Source organism: Ranitomeya imitator, chromosome 7 (genome assembly GCF_032444005.1).
Source record: "Ranitomeya imitator isolate aRanImi1 chromosome 7, aRanImi1.pri, whole genome shotgun sequence".
NCBI lineage: Eukaryota > Metazoa > Chordata > Amphibia > Anura > Dendrobatidae > Ranitomeya > Ranitomeya imitator.
The window spans coordinates 106,721,151-106,739,221 of NC_091288.1; the positions used below are offsets into that span (position 1 = coordinate 106,721,151).

General features: G+C 45.8%; 1 protein-coding gene across 1 annotated transcript in view; it reads right to left on the bottom strand.

Moving 5' to 3' along the window:
• Nucleotides 1–13,488, bottom strand: part of LOC138645882 (gamma-crystallin 2-like) — a 29,156-nt gene extending 15,668 nt beyond the window's left edge. Inside the window, exon 1 of the mRNA XM_069735381.1 lies at nt 13,374–13,488. Coding sequence (XP_069591482.1) covers nt 13,374–13,382 — 9 coding nt within the window. The 5' untranslated portion in view covers nt 13,383–13,488. The remainder of the gene's footprint in view (nt 1–13,373) is intronic.
• Nucleotides 13,489–18,071: the final 4,583 nt, after the last annotated feature.

Consider the following 18,071-nt stretch of genomic DNA (forward strand, 5'->3'; position numbering starts at 1 on the left):
TTACAGCTCTATTTAGCCATATTGGTTTCCTCCTATTTCTAGGATGTTTATTCCCATACGGTATATACTGTGCACAGGTCCTATCCAGGATGCTAATAAATGTCTCCCAATTTCTTTGTGTATTTTTATGTCTCAAGATATTGTCCCAGTTAATTGCACCAAGATTATCTCTCATCCGTTGGAAATTTGCCCTCCTGAAGTTTAGTGTCCTTATAACACCTCTACAACACATCTTATTAAAGGATACATGAAAACTTATTATTTTGTGATCACTATTCCCCAAGTGACCCCCAACTCTTATGTTTGATATGCGGTCTGACCTGTTGGTTAATATTAGGTCTAGCAGTGCCCCCCTTCTTGTTGGGTCCTGAATCAGTTGGGAAAGGTAATTGTCTCTCATAGTTGTCAAAAACCGATTACCTTTGCTAGAACTGCAAGTTTCTGTTCCCCAAACTATTTCAGGGTAGTTGAAGTCCCCCATAATAATGACTTCTCCATGAGTCGCAGCTTCATCTATTTGCTTTATGAGGATATTCTCCATTGCTTCCATTATTTTTGGAGATTTATAACAAACCCCTATCAGTAATTTATTATTTTTCCCCCCTCCCCTTATCTCCACCCACAGGGACTCTCTCTACATTTTCATTAGATTCACCTATATTGTACCGCCGGATGGGTTTTAAGGACGATTTTACATATAGACACACCCCTCCCCCTCGCCTATCCATTCTGTAATTTCTGAACAGACTATAACCATGGAAGTTAACAGCCCCGTCATGGCTCTCATCCAGCCATATTTCAGATATCCCCACCATGTCATAATTATGCTCCAACAGCATTAGTTCTAATTCGTCCATTTTGTTGGCGAGGCTTCTGGCATTAGTATACATGCACTTGATGTTCCTCACTGTAACTCTATTCTTTCTTAAATTATTAACTGTTCTAACCCCACCCCCCATGCCACCGCCACCCCCAACTTCCTTATTTGTGCCCAGGTCTCTATCTGCACTATCTTCCCCTCCTATAAAATGAATACCCTCCCCCCAATTCCTAGTTTAAACACTCCTCCAACCTTCTAGCCATTTTCTCCCCCAGCACAGCTGCACCCTCCCCATTGAGGTGCAGCCCGTCCCTAGCGTAGAGCCTGTAGCCAACTGAGAAGTCAGCCCAGTTCTGCAGGAACCGAAACCCCTCCTTCCTACACCAATTCTTGAGCCACTTATTAACCTCCCTAATCTCCCGTTGCCTTTCTGGCGTGGCACGTGGTACAGGCAGTATTTTGGAAAATACTACGTTGGGGGTCCTTGCTTTCAGCTTGCAGCCTAATTCCTTGAAATCATCTTTAAGGACCTTCCACCTACCTCTAACTTTGTCATTTGTGCCAATGTGCACCATGACCGCTGGGCCCTCACCAGCCCCTCCCAGTAACCTGTCCACCCGATCAGCAATGTGTCGGACTCGAGCGCCAGGTAGGCAGCACACCGTTCGACGATCCCTGTCTTTGTGACAGATTGCCCTATCTGTTCCCCTAATAATTGAGTCCCCCACTACCAGCACCTGTCTGGCCTGGTATTTCCCTCCTTACTGGAGCAGTCACTCCTCCGGCTTTCAGAGGACATGCCTGGCTGCATCAGTGCTAACCCTGGACTGGCACCCCCCTCATCTGCCAACTTAGCAAACTTATTGGGGTGTGCCAGATCAGGACTAGCCTCCCTGGCACTCTTTCCTCTACCCGGCCTTCTAACTGTCACCCAGCTTGCTACTTCACTGTCCTGCAGCTCCATCCTACCATCCACCACCTCATCTATCGCATCGAGCGTTTCCATGTTGTCAATGGATCTCAGTGTTGCCAGCTGCACATTTAGATCCAGAATCTGGGCTTCCAAATGCTCAACGTGCTCACATCTCGCACAGCAGTATGCACCCTCGACCGGCTGCTCAAGGACTGCATACATGTGGCAAGATGTGCACTGGATGGCATTAATAGTGGAGCACATTTCCTAATGGGGATTGCACCAGACAGAACCGTTAAATTAAAAAAAAAATGCAAAGTATTAATAAAATACAGACAGCAATTCAGTAACTCCTCCCTTGGAAACTCCCTGAATCCAAAGTCACTGAATTACAAGTCACACTTACCGCCGTTCACACTTACGCACAGGTCACACTCAGCTCGCTCACACTCGCTAAGCTTAAGGCTAAGTTCACATTGCGTTCATTGACTACGTTAAATGGACTATGTTACACCGCAGCATAACGCGGTGTAACGTAGTCCGTTAATGCCGCTATTGAATGCAATGGCGAACGCATCGCTAGCGCACGCCCACAATGGGCGTGCGCTAGCGATGTGCCATCATTTGAGTGACGGACCTGAGACGCTGGCTGCAGCGTTTCCGGGTCCGTCACTGCTAGCGCAACTGGAGCTAGCAGATGCTCCATCTGCGCTAGCATGATGTAGCACAGGCACTTGCGCTAGCAGCAGCCCGTTAGCGTATGTGCTGAACGGGCTGCTGCTAACGCAATGTGAACCTAGCCGAAGATGTAAAGATTTTTTTTTTCCCCCTCAGCTGCAATCCACCTTGCTGTTCAATGCACTTCCAAAAAAGACGTGAGCCCCAAACAGCTGCCCCTTATAAACCCCTAATTATAAGCCCCCAACCTAAGTTAACCCCTTGTGAATATAGCTACTCCCAATTCAGCAATTCACAGCAATTCACACAGGTATTTGTTATAGGTATTCCAAATACCTGTTCACTGAATCACAAGTCACACTTACCGCCGTCCACACTTACGCTCAGGTCACACTCAGCTCGCTCACACTCGCTATGCTGAAGATTTAAAGATTTTTTTTTTCTTTTTCCCCTCAGCTGCAATCCACCTTGCTGTTCAATGCACTACCAAAAAATAATAAATGAAATCATGTTTCTATATCTCTACTGGGAGTGCCAATTCCTATCCATTAAATGTTCCTGTCTACACTACATGTCTGAGTTTGCCTCCACCGAGCCGGCCCGTAATTGCTGCAGGACACTGTGTCCCATGCGGCTGCAGAGATTTTGCTGGATTCCCGACAGCAAGCACAGCAAAGGCACTGACTGGTCTCTTTGATCTCCAGCACCACCCAATCCCAGGGGCACAGGGTTGCTTGTCCTGTGCTTGGAAGTTCTCCTGCAGGACTCCTACCCACCTGACTTTCCAATAGCCCTTGCAGTAATTACATGTGTATGTGTAAAAATGGCTGAAGAGCTGGCTTCTCACACCATCAAAGTTCACAGATATTTGTGACGGCTGACTTTGCAGGGTGCCACATACAGGCTGGCAGTGAAGTGGCTCCCACATAATACATAAGTGGAGAACATGCTAAACACATGTGGTGAGTCTAGAAAATCTTTTTTCTTGTTGTAAGTTACATATTGCAGGAATCAGGTTCCCTGTCTCTAGACCATAGAGAAAAGAACAGATATATATACACATCTTCTGCACATGTATCACTGCTGCATGCACAGTAAATACACACACAACTTTGCTGCATACATATGCGCACACACACAGCTCTATTCCATACAAAATTATACAAATACTGCTCACACACAAACACACGTACAGTATATACACACATACAGTATATACACACAAACACACGTACAGTATACACACACATACACACATACAGTATATACACACACACGTACAATATATACACATCAATATATATAAGAGGCATCGTGATTGCTCGCTAATTCTGCCCCCTGCACAGTAGCTCCGCCCCACCACATCACCACACATAATCCCGCCCCCACACACCATTACCACACACAATCCCGACCCCACCACATTACCACACACAATCCCGCCCCCCACCCCATTACCACACACAATCCCGACCCCACCACATTACCACACACAATCCCGCCCCCCACCCCATTACCACACACAATCCGCACCACATCACCACACATAATCCCGCCCGCCCACCACATTACCGCACATAATCTTGCCCCCCCCACCACATCACCACAGATAATTTCGCCCCCCACCACATTACCACACACAATCCGCACCACATCACCACACATAATCCCGCCCGCCCACCACATTACCACACATAATCTTGCCCCCCACCACATCACCACAGATAATCCCGCTCCCCACCACATTACCACACACAATCCCGCCCCCCACCATATCACCACACACAATCCCACCCCCCACCACATCACCATACATAATTCCGCCCGCCCACCACATCACCACACATAATTCCGCCTGCCCACCACATCACCACAGATAATCCTGCCCCCAACCACATACCATCCCGCCCCCCACCACATCACCACACATAATCCCGCCCCCCAACACATCACCACACGTAATCCCATCCCCCACCACATTACCACACATAATCCCGCCCCAAACACATCACCACACATAATCTTCACCCCCCCACCCCATTACCACGCATAATCCCGCCCCCCACCACATCACTACACATAATCCCGCCCACCACATCACCACACATAATCCCGCCCTCACCACATCACCACACATAATCCCGCCCCAACACATCACCACACATAATTCTGCCCCCAACACACCACCACACATAATCCCACTCCCCACCTCATTACTACACATAATCCCGTCCCCCACCTCATTACCACACATAATCCCGCCCCCCACCACATCAACACACATAATCTCGCCCCCCACCACATCACCACACACAATCCCGCCCCCCACAACATCACCACACATAATCCCACCCCCCCACATTACCACACGAGGCTCCATCCCCACACATTACCACATGAGGCTCCGTCCCCCCACATTACCACACGATGCTCCGTCCCCACACATTACCACACGAGGCTCCGTCCCCACACATTACCACACGAGGCTCCATCCCCACACATTACCACAGGAGGCTCCGTCCCCACACATTACCACATGAGGCTCCGTCCCCCCACATTACCATGCGAGGCTCCGTCCCCACACATTACCACACGAGGCTCCGTCCTCACACATTACCACACGAGGCTCTGTCCTCACACATTACCATACGAGGCTCCGTCCCCACACATGACCACACGAGGCTCCGTCCTCACACATTACCACACGAGGCTCTGTCCTCACACATGACCACACGAGGCTCCATCCTCACACATGACCGCACGAGGCTCCGTCCCCATACATTACCACACGTTAATTTACCACCTACGTAAGTACTATTGAATGTCGTCATTATTTACTTTAGTTTATCCACCAGCAGCGTTAATTAGATAGCAATGAGCGTGCCGAGCGTTAGCTGGCTGGAAACACCTAGTACAGTGTATACACGCATACAGTATATATACCCACATACACACATACAGTATATACACACAAACACACATACAGTATATATACACAAACACACATACAGTATATACACACATACACACATACAGTATATACATACACACGTACAATATATACACATACATTATATACACACATACAGTATATACACATCTATATATATAATTGTCTAAGGGTTTTTCCGTCTGTCTTTCTGTCTGTCTGTCTGTCTGTCCTGGAAATCCCGCGTCTCTGATTGGTCGAGGCCACCAGGCCTCGACCAATCAGCGACGGGCACAGCGACGATGATGTCATAAAGGACGTAGATATCCCGCGTCTGATTGGTCGAGGCCGCCAGGCCTCGACCAATCAGCAACGGGCACAGTATCGACGTAGATGTCATAATGGTTGCCATGGCGACGATGATGTCATAAAGGTTGCCTCGACCAATCAGCGACGGGCACAGTCTGCCGCGAATTCTGGAATTATCATTGTCCATATACTACGGGGACATGCATATTCTAGAATACCCGATGCGTTAGAATCGGGCCACAATCTAGTACAGTATATATACCCACATACACACATAGAGTATATACACACACAAACAGTATATACACACATATACACACATACAGTATATACACACAAACACAAGTACCATATATACACACACACATGCAATATATACACACACATACACACATACAGTATATACACACATACACACATACAGTATATACACACAAACACAAGTACCGTATATGCACACACACATGCAATATATACACACACATACACACATACAGTATATACACACATACACACATACAGTATATACACACAAACACAAGTACCATATATACACACACACATACAATATATACACACATACACACATACAATATATACACACATACACACATACAGTATATACACACGTGTACAATATATACACACACATAAACATGTACAGTATATACACACACATATGGTATTTACACACATACAGTATATACACACAAACACACGTACAGTATATACACACACGTGCAGTATATACACACATACGCACATACAGACATACAATGTATGTCTTTGTGGTAATTTTCCTGATGAAGGGGTCAGATAGACCTTGAAACGCGTTGAATAAATTACTAGAATTCTTCAATATATCTGAATTTGTAACATTGTGGCAGCACGGATTTAATCCACAAATTATCCTTCACAAATGACTCGTATCTAAAACAGACATGTTTTCATAAGTTTATTTGCAGACACACAGCAAAATACAGACTTATGAACAGCACACTAGGCTGTAATGGGCACCTGTTAAATCCATGAAACACACAGATAGAACATGTATGAGAAAGTATGAATGAGGACTTTACTTCCTCTACTACAATGATAAAATGAATTAGTGTTGGGCAGGAGAAGAGAGAATTGTGGGGATGTAAATATTTTTTTCAATGGTCAGCTTTTCCTTGAAAGCCCAGTGATTTCTGCAGCTGACCACTCAATTTATCTAACTCGCTAGCACTTGCATCGTCTTTCAAATTATAATTAAAAAATTATATACTGTAGGTAAATGTTCACTATGGAAAAGGGACTTTCCAAAAGTAGTATGTAAAAACAGATGAAAGGCAAAGTGAAGCCTGATCATTGTTTCTATACTTGTTGGCTCTTCCCTACAGTGACTCACTGCCATCACTGTATACTTGCTCAAAACAGTGTAGATGCTGCTGTAATTATAGAACTTTAGTAGTTAGAAAGTTCCTTCTAAGAAGAACATTACACATGTACTGTACATCCCCTTTTATTTAATACTAGATGGTGGCCCGATTCTAACGCATCGGGTATTCTAGAATATGCATGTCTGCATAGTATATTGCACACCCCACGTAGTATATTGCCCAGCCACGTAGTATATTGCCGAGCCACGTAGTATATTACCCAGTCACGTACTATATTGCCGAGCTACGTAGTATATTGCCCAGTGACATAGTATATTGCCCAGCCACGTAGTATATTGCCCAGCCACGTAGTATATTGCCCAGCCACATAGTACCGTATATTGCCCAGACACGTAGTATATTGCCCAGTCACGTAGTATATTTCCCAGTCATGTAGTATATTGCCCAGTCACGTAGTATATTGCCTAACGACGTAGTATATTGCACAGCGACGTAGTACACAGCACAGAGCAGTGGCGTAGGAAGGGGGGTGCGGGGGGGGCGGTCCGCCCCGGGCGGCACAATGCAGGGGGCGGCCGGCGCTGCAGAAGAAAAAAAAAAAAAAAAAAAAAAGACGCCCCTTTAAATCTTCGGGCGGCGCCATCCGCCGCCACGACCAGGGCCAGCTCCCCCCACCACCGGACCCCGCCCCCCGCTCTATACTCACCTCTCCTGGTTCCTGCGGCGCCGGCAGCTGCAGCGTCCTCTGACTCTGCGACGTCTCAGAGCAGAGGGCGCGATGACGTCACTACTGTGCGCGCCGCTCTGCCTCTCTGTCCTGAGCGTCGCAGAGCCGGAGAGACGCTGACTGCACCGGACCTACGCTGGGAACGGGAGAGGTGAGGATTTTACTTTTTTTTTTTTTTCTTTATGTCTGACTGTCTGGGGCTGGGGCAATGCTGGACACACTGGGGCAATACTGGAGACCATGGGGCAGATTGCTGGACACACTGGGGCAGTACTGGAGACCATGGGGCAGATTGCTGGACACACTGGGGCAATACAGGAGACTATGGGGCAGAATGCTGGACACACTGGGGCAGTACAGGAGACTATGGGGCAGATTGCTGGACACACTGGGGCAATACAGGAGACCATGGGGCAGATTGCTGGACACACTGGGGCAATACAGGAGACCATGGGGCAGATTGCTGGACACACTGGGGCAATACATGAGACCATGGGGCAGATTGCTGGACACACTGGGGCAATACAGGAGACTATGGGGCAGATTGCTGGACACACTGGGGCAATACAGGAGACCATGTGGCAGAATGCTGGACACACTGGGGCAATACAGGAGACCATGGGGCAGATTGCTGGACACTGGGGCAATACTGGAGACCATGGGGCAGAATGCTGGACACACTGGGGCAATACAGGAGACCATGTGGCAGAATGCTGGACACACTGGGGCAATACAGGAGACCATGGGGCAGATTGCTGGACACACTGGGGCAATACAGGAGACAATGTGGCAGAATGCTGGACACACTGGGGCAATACAGGAGACCATGGGGCAGATTGCTGGACACACTGGGGCAATACAGGAGACCATGGGGCAGATTGCTGGACACACTGGGGCAATACATGAGACCATGGGGCAGATTGCTGGACACACTGGGGCAATACTGGAGACCATGGGGCAGAATGCTGGACACACTGGGGCAATACATGAGACCATGGGGCAGATTGCTGGACACACTGGGGCAATACAGGAGACCATGGGGCAGATTGCTGGACACACTGGGGCAGTACTGGAGACCATGGGGCAGATTGCTGGACACACTGGGGCAATACAGGAGACTATGGGGCAGATTGCTGGACACACTGGGGCAATACAGGAGACCATGTGGCAGAATGCTGGACACACTGGGGCAATACAGGAGACCATGGGGCAGATTGCTGGACACTGGGGCAATACTGGAGACCATGGGGCAGAATGCTGGACACACTGGGGCAATACAGGAGACCATGTGGCAGAATGCTGGACACACTGGGGCAATACAGGAGACCATGGGGCAGATTGCTGGACACACTGGGGCAATACAGGAGACAATGTGGCAGAATGCTGGACACACTGGGGCAATACAGGAGACCATGGGGCAGATTGCTGGACACACTGGGGCAATACTGGAGACCATGGGGCAGAATGCTGGACACACTGGGGAAATACTGGAGACCATGGGGCAGAATGCTGGACACACTGGGGCAATACAGGAGACTATGGGGCAGATTGCTGGACACACTGAATACTGGAGACCATGGGGCAGATTTCAGGACACATTGAGGCAATGCTGGAGACCCTGGGCAGACTTCTGGACATACTGGGGCAATACTGGAGACCATGGGGCAGAATGCTGGACACACTGGGGCAATACAGGAGACTATGGGGCAGATTGCTGGACACACTGAATACTGGAGACCATGGGGCAGATTTCAGGACACATTGAGGCAATGCTGGAGACCCTGGGCAGACTTCTGGACATACTGGGGCAATACTGGAGACCATGGGGCAGATTGCTGGACACACCGGGGCAATACAGGAGACCATGGGGCAGATTGCTGGATACACCGGGGCAATACTGGAGACCATGGGGCAGAATGCTGGACACACTGGGGCAATACAGGAGACCATGGGGCAGATTGCTGGACACACTGGGGCAATACTGGAGACCCTGGGGCAGATTTCTGGACACATTGAGGCAATGCTGGAGACCCTGGGGCAGACTTCTGGACACACTGGGGCAATGCTGGACACTGGGGCAGATTGCTGGACACACTGGGGGTAATATGCTGGACACACTGGGGCAATGCTGGACACTGGGGGTAATATGCTGGACACACTGGGGCAGACTGCTGGACACACTGGGGAAAGGCTGGACACTGGGGCAGATTGCTGGACACACTGGGGGCAGTGCTGGACATACTGGGGCAGATTGCTGGACACACTGGGGGTAATATGCTGGACACACTGGGGCAGATTGCTGGACAACATGGGGGTAATATGCTGGACACACTGGGGCAGATTGCTGGACAACATGGGGGTAATATGCTGGACACACTGGGGGCAGGACTTGAGGCATGGGCAGAATGTAGATACGGGGCATGATTGGAGACACGGGGCAGAATTGGATCATGGGGCAGGACGGATACGATGGAGGCTGGTGGGGCAGGATGTGGAGATCATATGGGGTAGAATGGATACTCATGAGGGCAGGATGCGAGAACATATGGCTGGAGCCAGGAATGAGAAACGGGGCCAGGGTGGGGAATATTATTACCATAGGGGCTAATTAAGGGATATTATTACTGCAGTGATGTATTTATTTTATTTTTTGAGTATACTGTTTTAAATGGGGGGGTGGTCCTGTTACTGTGCAGAGTGACACTATATCACCTTTTTTTCTTCATGTGATGTAATGTAGAAGTTGTGAAAAATTAAGTAATGTGTTCTGCAAGCGGAGCTCGAGATAACTGTGTTATTTCCTGCAGAAACGAGTCCTGGCTGGAAGGAATGATGGCTGTCTGTGCTGGCTGAAAGATGAAGGACTTCACCTAGAGACGTCACTGGTGAGTCAGTGTTACCTATACACTGACACTATACACTGTATACTATATAGAGGTCCTGTGTATAATGTCACCAGTGATCTCTGTATTACCTCTACACAGACACTGCATACTAAGTACAGATCTCCTGTGAATACTGGCACTTATGGTGATAGTATTGTGGGGTTTTTTTTATTACTGATCAGTATTGTAGTATTCAGTCACTATGTGGTGGTAATATGTGGTCTGGAAATGGTGTTGTGGTATTTGTCCCTTGTATGTAGTATTATTCGGTCACTATGTGGCCTGGTCATGGTGTGGTGGTATTAAGTCACAGGTGTGGCATGTGGGGGTGACACCATTAGGCCCAGTTTAAGTTCTACAAAACAGGAAAACCGTTTTTGGTAACCTTTGTGTGTATTGAGCCGGGGGGGGGGGGGGGCCGCCAAACTCGGGAACAGCCCCGGGCGGCAAAAGCTCTAGCTACGCCTCTGGCACAGAGCCAAGTAGTATACAGCACAGACACGTAGTATATTGGCCAGTCACGTAGTATATTGCACAGCGACGTAGTATAGAGCACAGAGCCACATAGTATACTGCCCAGTCACGTAGTATATTGGCCAGTCACGTAGTATATTGCCCAGCCACATAGTATATTGCCTAGACATGTATGTAACAGGTTAAAAAAGACTTAAAATAAAAAATAAACATATACTCACCTTCCGAGGGGCCCCTTGAAGTCATGGCGCCTGTGTGCGGTGCACGCAGCAGCTTCCAGTCCCAGGGTTGGTATAAGCGCAGGACCTGTGATGACGTCGCAGTCACATGATCGTGACGTCATGGAAGGTCCTTCTCTAAATACCCTGTTTTTTCCATCTTTTGACTAGCACTTGATTATTACTGTGATTTTTTTTACAACAGAGTATTTTTGACCTCACTCTGCTCTTTTGTGTCTTCAAGTTTCTTGGTGGTGTATGAACAGTTTCCTACAGACTTCTTCAATGTGCAAGTAGCCCATGTGTTTCTGGTTCTATAATTGTTATCTTGTTTCTACAAGACTAGGGTGTCCACCTCTCCTTATGGGTCATTTGCATCAAAGTTGTTCCATCCAGCATGACCACATGGATATTCCTTCTCTGAACCCTGCTTATACAGGTACTATACAGATGATCAGGTTTTTAAATACATCAGATAGGGATTATATACATTAGTTAGGACTGCTCTATATGGGTATACCTTGATGATTGGCGGAGCAGCTTAGTATACATTTTTTGCAAAAAAAGTATCAACTAAATACCCTGTTTTTTCCATCTTTTGACTAGCACTTGCGTATTACTGTGATTTTTTTTACAACAGAGTATTTTTGACCTCACTGTGCTCTTTTGTGTCTTCAAGGTCCTTCTCGCATAGCATCCTTGGCACCGGAGCCTGCCGCTTGCACTGCCGAGGACACCGCGCATGTCGGAGGGTGAAAATAAAGTGTTTTTTTAATCATTATTATTTGTAACATTAGATCTTTTTACTATTGATGCTGCATACGCATCATCAATAGTAAAAAGCTGGTCACACAGGGTAATAGCTGCGTTAATGGAGTGCGTTACACCGCGGCATAACGCGGTCCATTAATGCTGCCATTAACCCTGTGTGAGGGCTGACAGGAGGGGAGTATGGAGCGGGCACTGACTGCGGGGAGGAAAGAGCGGCCATGTTGCCGCCAGACTGTGCCCGTCGCTGATTGGTCGTGGCAATGGTCGTGGGCGTTTTGCCACGGCCAATCAGCGACTTGGATTTCCATGACAGACAGAGGCCGTGACCAATGAATATCCGTGACAGAAAGACAGACAGACAGACAGACGGAAGTGACCCTTAGACAAATATATAGTAGATAATCTCTGGAGGCAGATTCTCATGCAGGTCAGTGTCTCATCCATAGCCCTGAACAGCCCATTCACATATAAGAAAATTTTGGATTTCCATGGAGTAAGACAGGATCCGGATATAAAGGGATCATTTTGTTCAGCTTCCTATGACCTACATGCTCATATAGATGACTTAGGAGAGTTGGTCCTACTGACAGATTCCATTTAGGGGTATGTGCAAGGAATGTCTATTTCAAGTAGATTCTGCCTGGAATCCAGCTCAAAAAGCACCACAAAATCGCAGCAAAAATGAACATAATGCACAGAAATTTAAAAATGTCATTCCAGTGCACATATTCAATCTGTTGTTATTTATTTTAATACCTGTCAGCAGGTATTTGCTATATAATCTGAAAGGTCCATAAGTTAAGGGCGGAGATGAGGTTGGATTAGGAGTCACAAGGCCAGTTGTCCTGTATTGATAATCTACTGCTGATAAAACACTGATTGTATGGAATCCTCAAAACACAGCTCAGTAAGTGACACATTGCTGTAAATAGGCTCTTTTTTGTTTGGAAGCTGCCCACTCTTTACAGTTGCAAAAGGTGACAACAAAGCTGCCAGTGAAGCCGCGTCAGGAAAGAGATCACTGGCTTTTCTCCAAAGGAGTTTTGCCTAGAAAAACCTCTGCTGTCAGAATTGAGACATCATGTGCACATAGCACATATCATAAAAGGGAATTAAGTGGAGCATTCACACCAAAGTAAAATGCACTCTCCCTAAATATAGATATACACAATGTAAATGGTAGCAGCATCTAAATATATAAAATATGAAAGTATACATTGTATGCATACACATATATATTGAACATCTTTGATAAAAATGGGCTTACCTTTCCCATCTTGACTTTATGAGAGGCTCAGTGATCTGTGATTAGAGTGGTGACAGCTTCTATATAAATAGGCTCGTCACTAGGTCAGCAAATACTAAACAAAAGATGCTTTTGGCTTCCAGAAAAAACTACCAATCTGTTTAATTTAATCTTTTTATCCAGATACTTCATTATTTTTTCAGCAGTGGACAAAGCTTTTGTCCTCATATTCCTGGCACTGCCACAGACTCACATGTTTGTTCAGTACAGCAGCGGAACAGCAATGTTCCTGTTGTGAGAAAATAAATCTTGTAAACCTACAGCATGGGTCATGGACAAGTTTTGGTGTAACATTACAAAGTGCATATAAAATATTACAAAATTGGGAAATGATCATTTTGCGGAATTGTCGTATTAAAATTCAATGGTTACAAATACATAGTCTAACAGATATTATTATTATTATTATTATTATTATTATTAATAATAATAATAATAATAATAATAATAATGTCTGTAAAAATCATGATGGTACTATCTAAATAAGTAAAATGAATCAATAAATCATTAAAACTTAAATGAAATAACAGGGTCTTCTGGTTTTAGAAAGGTGTAAGCTAGGGAATTTGTAATATTGTTCTGTATAAAAAAATATACAGCTCTGGCAAAAATTAAGAGACCACTTCAAAATTTTCAGTTTGTCTGATTTTTCTCTTTATATGTATATTTTGAGTGAAATGTAAATTGTTCTTTTATTTTATAAACTACTGACACCATGTCTCTGTCAAAACTGAACTTCTTCTGCTCCCGCCTTCTACTAACCTCCCTAAATCTGACATTTCCCTCTCCGTGGTTGGCACCATAATAACACCCCGGCAGCAGGAGCACTGTCTGGGTGTTATGTTTGACTCCGATCTCTCCTTCACCTCCCACATACAATCTCTTGCCCGCTCGTGCCGCTTACACCTAAAGAACATCTCTAGAATCCGCCCTTTTCTCACCATATATAAGTAGCGTGGTGTATTTATCCAATAATATTTATACCGTATAGTAGCAAAAGGATAAAATTTAACCTTTATTAGGTATGTATTAAAAATAGGCCTCAAATAGGACCTGACTATAGACCAAAAAACAAAAAAAATAATAAGACAAACCAAAATAGAAAACCAAACGGGGTATGTGCCCTATTACCTACACAGAAAGGAAAAACGAGAAACAGACAGACAAATACAAATAACATATATTCTGCAGCACTGACCGTGCCAATACTGAGTAACCAATCCACAATAGTCTTTACAGGCTCACGCAAAGTGGGCCAACTATTGAACCAACCAGCTAGACATAAATATATTTATGACACAGGATGCACCTCTATATGAAGGTATTATGGCTATAACTATGTCTATACAAACAGAGTATCACCTTGTCACAGCTGGTTATTAAACCAAAGAAAGTACTTATAGTATATCACTGGTAGACAATATTCCATTGCTCTACCAAAATATATATACCCAGATAGGAATAACGTCAGTGCAGAGTAGCAGACCACATATGCAGCATAGTGAGATGCCCAACAATAAAAAATAATACCCTTCCATATAACTTAGGGATACATGTTAACTCATTTACATATACTATGAGTGTTCCCTGAAGGATTCAGTTGTGGCATTCTTAAAAGGGTTAATGACGGTGGGGTATAGTAACGGGAACGCTGTGATACACGAGATCAGTCATGTAACCACCATGTAAATTGGTTAGATCTCACCGCGTGTTCAACTCATCACCAGCTGATCCTCTTTCTTCGTCCACCTCATATCCTGACCCTTAGTCTTTTACAGAGTGGTACTGCAGAGAGCGTCTCCCGACGCGTTTCCTCCTTGCGGATTCATCAGGGGAGAATGCTGCTGCCATTACGGGTCTCCCCCTTCTGTGTCCTTTATAGATTAAGCTCGTGCCGCGCTGACATAAGCCCCGCCCACCTGGCGTGTGACGCGCTACTCGAGCTTGTCCAGACTGTACCAGCCGCTCACCGTCTTCGTTGAACCTAGGGAATCCCGGCACAGTAGCGCATGCGCGTCTGCCGTAGCGGGGATAGAGATGTCCCAGGGTATGTGAGTGAACTGTATCTTATTCTTGATACGGGGGAATAAAGCGTAAATGTATGAATTCATACATATACCCCCCTAAGGTGTCTGTACACATTGCCGCATGGAATCAATAATCCATCCAATATGCCGCACACTTAGTCAGCACCCTAAAAACAGGACCTGCAATAGAACACCGATCCTGTTCACCAAACGACATGATTCATGGAAAAACTCAGCATATTATCATACCAATTAAGTTACAGTAGACAAACAGAGGGTTGTCTACTTTTAGTGTATGACCATATCAAATATAAACTGCGAGAAACAAGGACGAGAGAGCCTAAAAAAACAGTAAGAATTTAAATACTGATTTGTTAATATACAGAAATATATAGGGTAAAAATTCCTATGCGCGGGACACCACCATCCATCACCAAAAAACCCAAAGGAGGGAAAAGGTGACCCTAAAACATTACCCTATCATAATATCCCTACTCTCCTGTCCCTGCCTGTCGCGGAGGTTGGCACCCTACAAAGAACCCTGCGCAAGTGGCGCCCCCACTCGACGTCGGCTCACCCAAAACTATCTCTCCCTATAGCACCCTCATATCTACAAAGGACAGCTATAAAGAAAGAAACACCGATAGGGGGGGAGAAAAGGAACTGTAGGATTTTCCAATAATTTGAAAATATTTATTAAGGTCAGATCCGTAATTAGGCGATATAAACAATCCCTAAGATCCTGACCCTACCTGTCGCGGGGGTTGGCACCCTACAGCCTTCGCATGTGGCGCCCCCACTCCACGACGGCTTGCCCTAATTGGAAACCCTATCAGATATAATCACAAAAGAGGTGGAAAAAATAGTAAAATACAGGACCACTTAAATACATACTACAGAAAACAACTGTATGATTGTGTCTCATTTAGTCCTAACGGTTGTACAGTCTTCAACATGAATATCCATCTCGTCTCTTTTTGCAATATTTGTCTGTCCCAGTCGCCACCTCTTGGTGGAGGTATAATCCTGTCAATCCCTACGAAATAGATCTTATCGGGGTTACCCTGATGAAACTGATTCATGTGGATAGCCACGGGAGTGTCCCTTTTATTAGCAATATCACGGAGGTGCTCACCAATTCTCTTACGAAACTCCCTTTTTGTTTTACCCACATACTCCAGGTTACAATCACATGTGGCCTTGTAAATAACCCCCTTGGTCCGGCAGTTGATAAAATGCCGAATTGTGTATGTGGTACCTGTGACATTGCTTATAAAGCTCTTTCAGGGTCTGATGGATGCGCAGCTTTTGCAGCCACCACACTTATAACAACCCTTAGTCTGGTTTGTCGTTAACCAAAGGCTGTTACCTGAGTCAAAATGGCTGTGAACCAATCTGTCATGAAGAGATTTGCCCTTTCTGTATGTGATCTGAGGTACCGGTGGGACATGTTTGTTTATATCCCTATCCATCTGCAGGATAGGCCAATGTTTCTGAAGAATTTCTCTGACATAATTCGACCCATTGGAATATCTAGTGATGAAGCGAATAACATTGTCTTCATCAGACTTGGGCTTGGGTATCAATAAATCTTTCCTTTCTTTTTTCAGAGATTCTTTGTAGGCCTTATTGAGTACCCCCTCCGGATATCCTCTTTCCAAGAACCGATGCTTCAAATCAATGGCTTGTTCTTGGAACACTTCATTGTTTGAGCAATTTCTGCGCACCCTTAAATATTGCCCCTTAGGGATCCCTCTTTTAAGAGGAGCAGGGTGACTGCTTTCCCACCTGAGGAGAGAATTTGTGGCCGTGTCCTTTCTGTGTGTTTTTGTGGTCAATTCACCATTAGGACGTTTATTAATGCGTATGTCCAAAATGCCAGGCTAGTGTTGCTGGCTTCAAACGTGAAGCGCAGGCCTAGGTCATTGATGTTTAGCCCCTCAACAAAGTTGCCAAAATCAGTGGCTTCTCCTCTCCAAATTACAAACACATCATCAATATATCTTAGCCACAAAATTATCCTCTCCTCAGGATGGGTCAAAGTGTCTCCAAAAACTACCGTTTCCTTCCACCAGCCCAGGAGCAAATTTGCATACGAGGGCGCACAAGGGCTGCCCATCGCAGTGCCCCTGAGCTGGTGGAAGTACTTCCGGTCAAACAGGAAAAAATTATGGGTCAAACAGAATTCTAGGGCCTTTATCACAAAATCATTATGTCTGTTATATTGTGTGCCTCTGGTATGTAAGAAGTGGCTCACAGCCATTAGGCCCTTGTCATGTGGTATTGAAGAGTATAGTGACTCCACGTCAATGCTGCCTAAGATCATGTCTGGGTCCAGGCAAACATCTTCCAATTTAAGCAAGAGGTCAGTGGTGTCCCGCACATAAGAATTCAGAGCTCCCACAAATGGTTTTAAGATCTTATCGATATAAACACCAAGTCTTTCTGTCAAACTGTTGTTTCCTGAAACAATCGGGCGCCCCTTTAGGGGATTGGTCCCCTTGTGAATCTTTGGAAGACAATAAAAAGTTGGAGTAACCGGATGCTTGGGTACCAGATACTCCCTCTCGTCCTTGCTTAACACTCCTTCTCTGAAACCCTCCTCAACGATAGATCTGAGTTCACACTCATA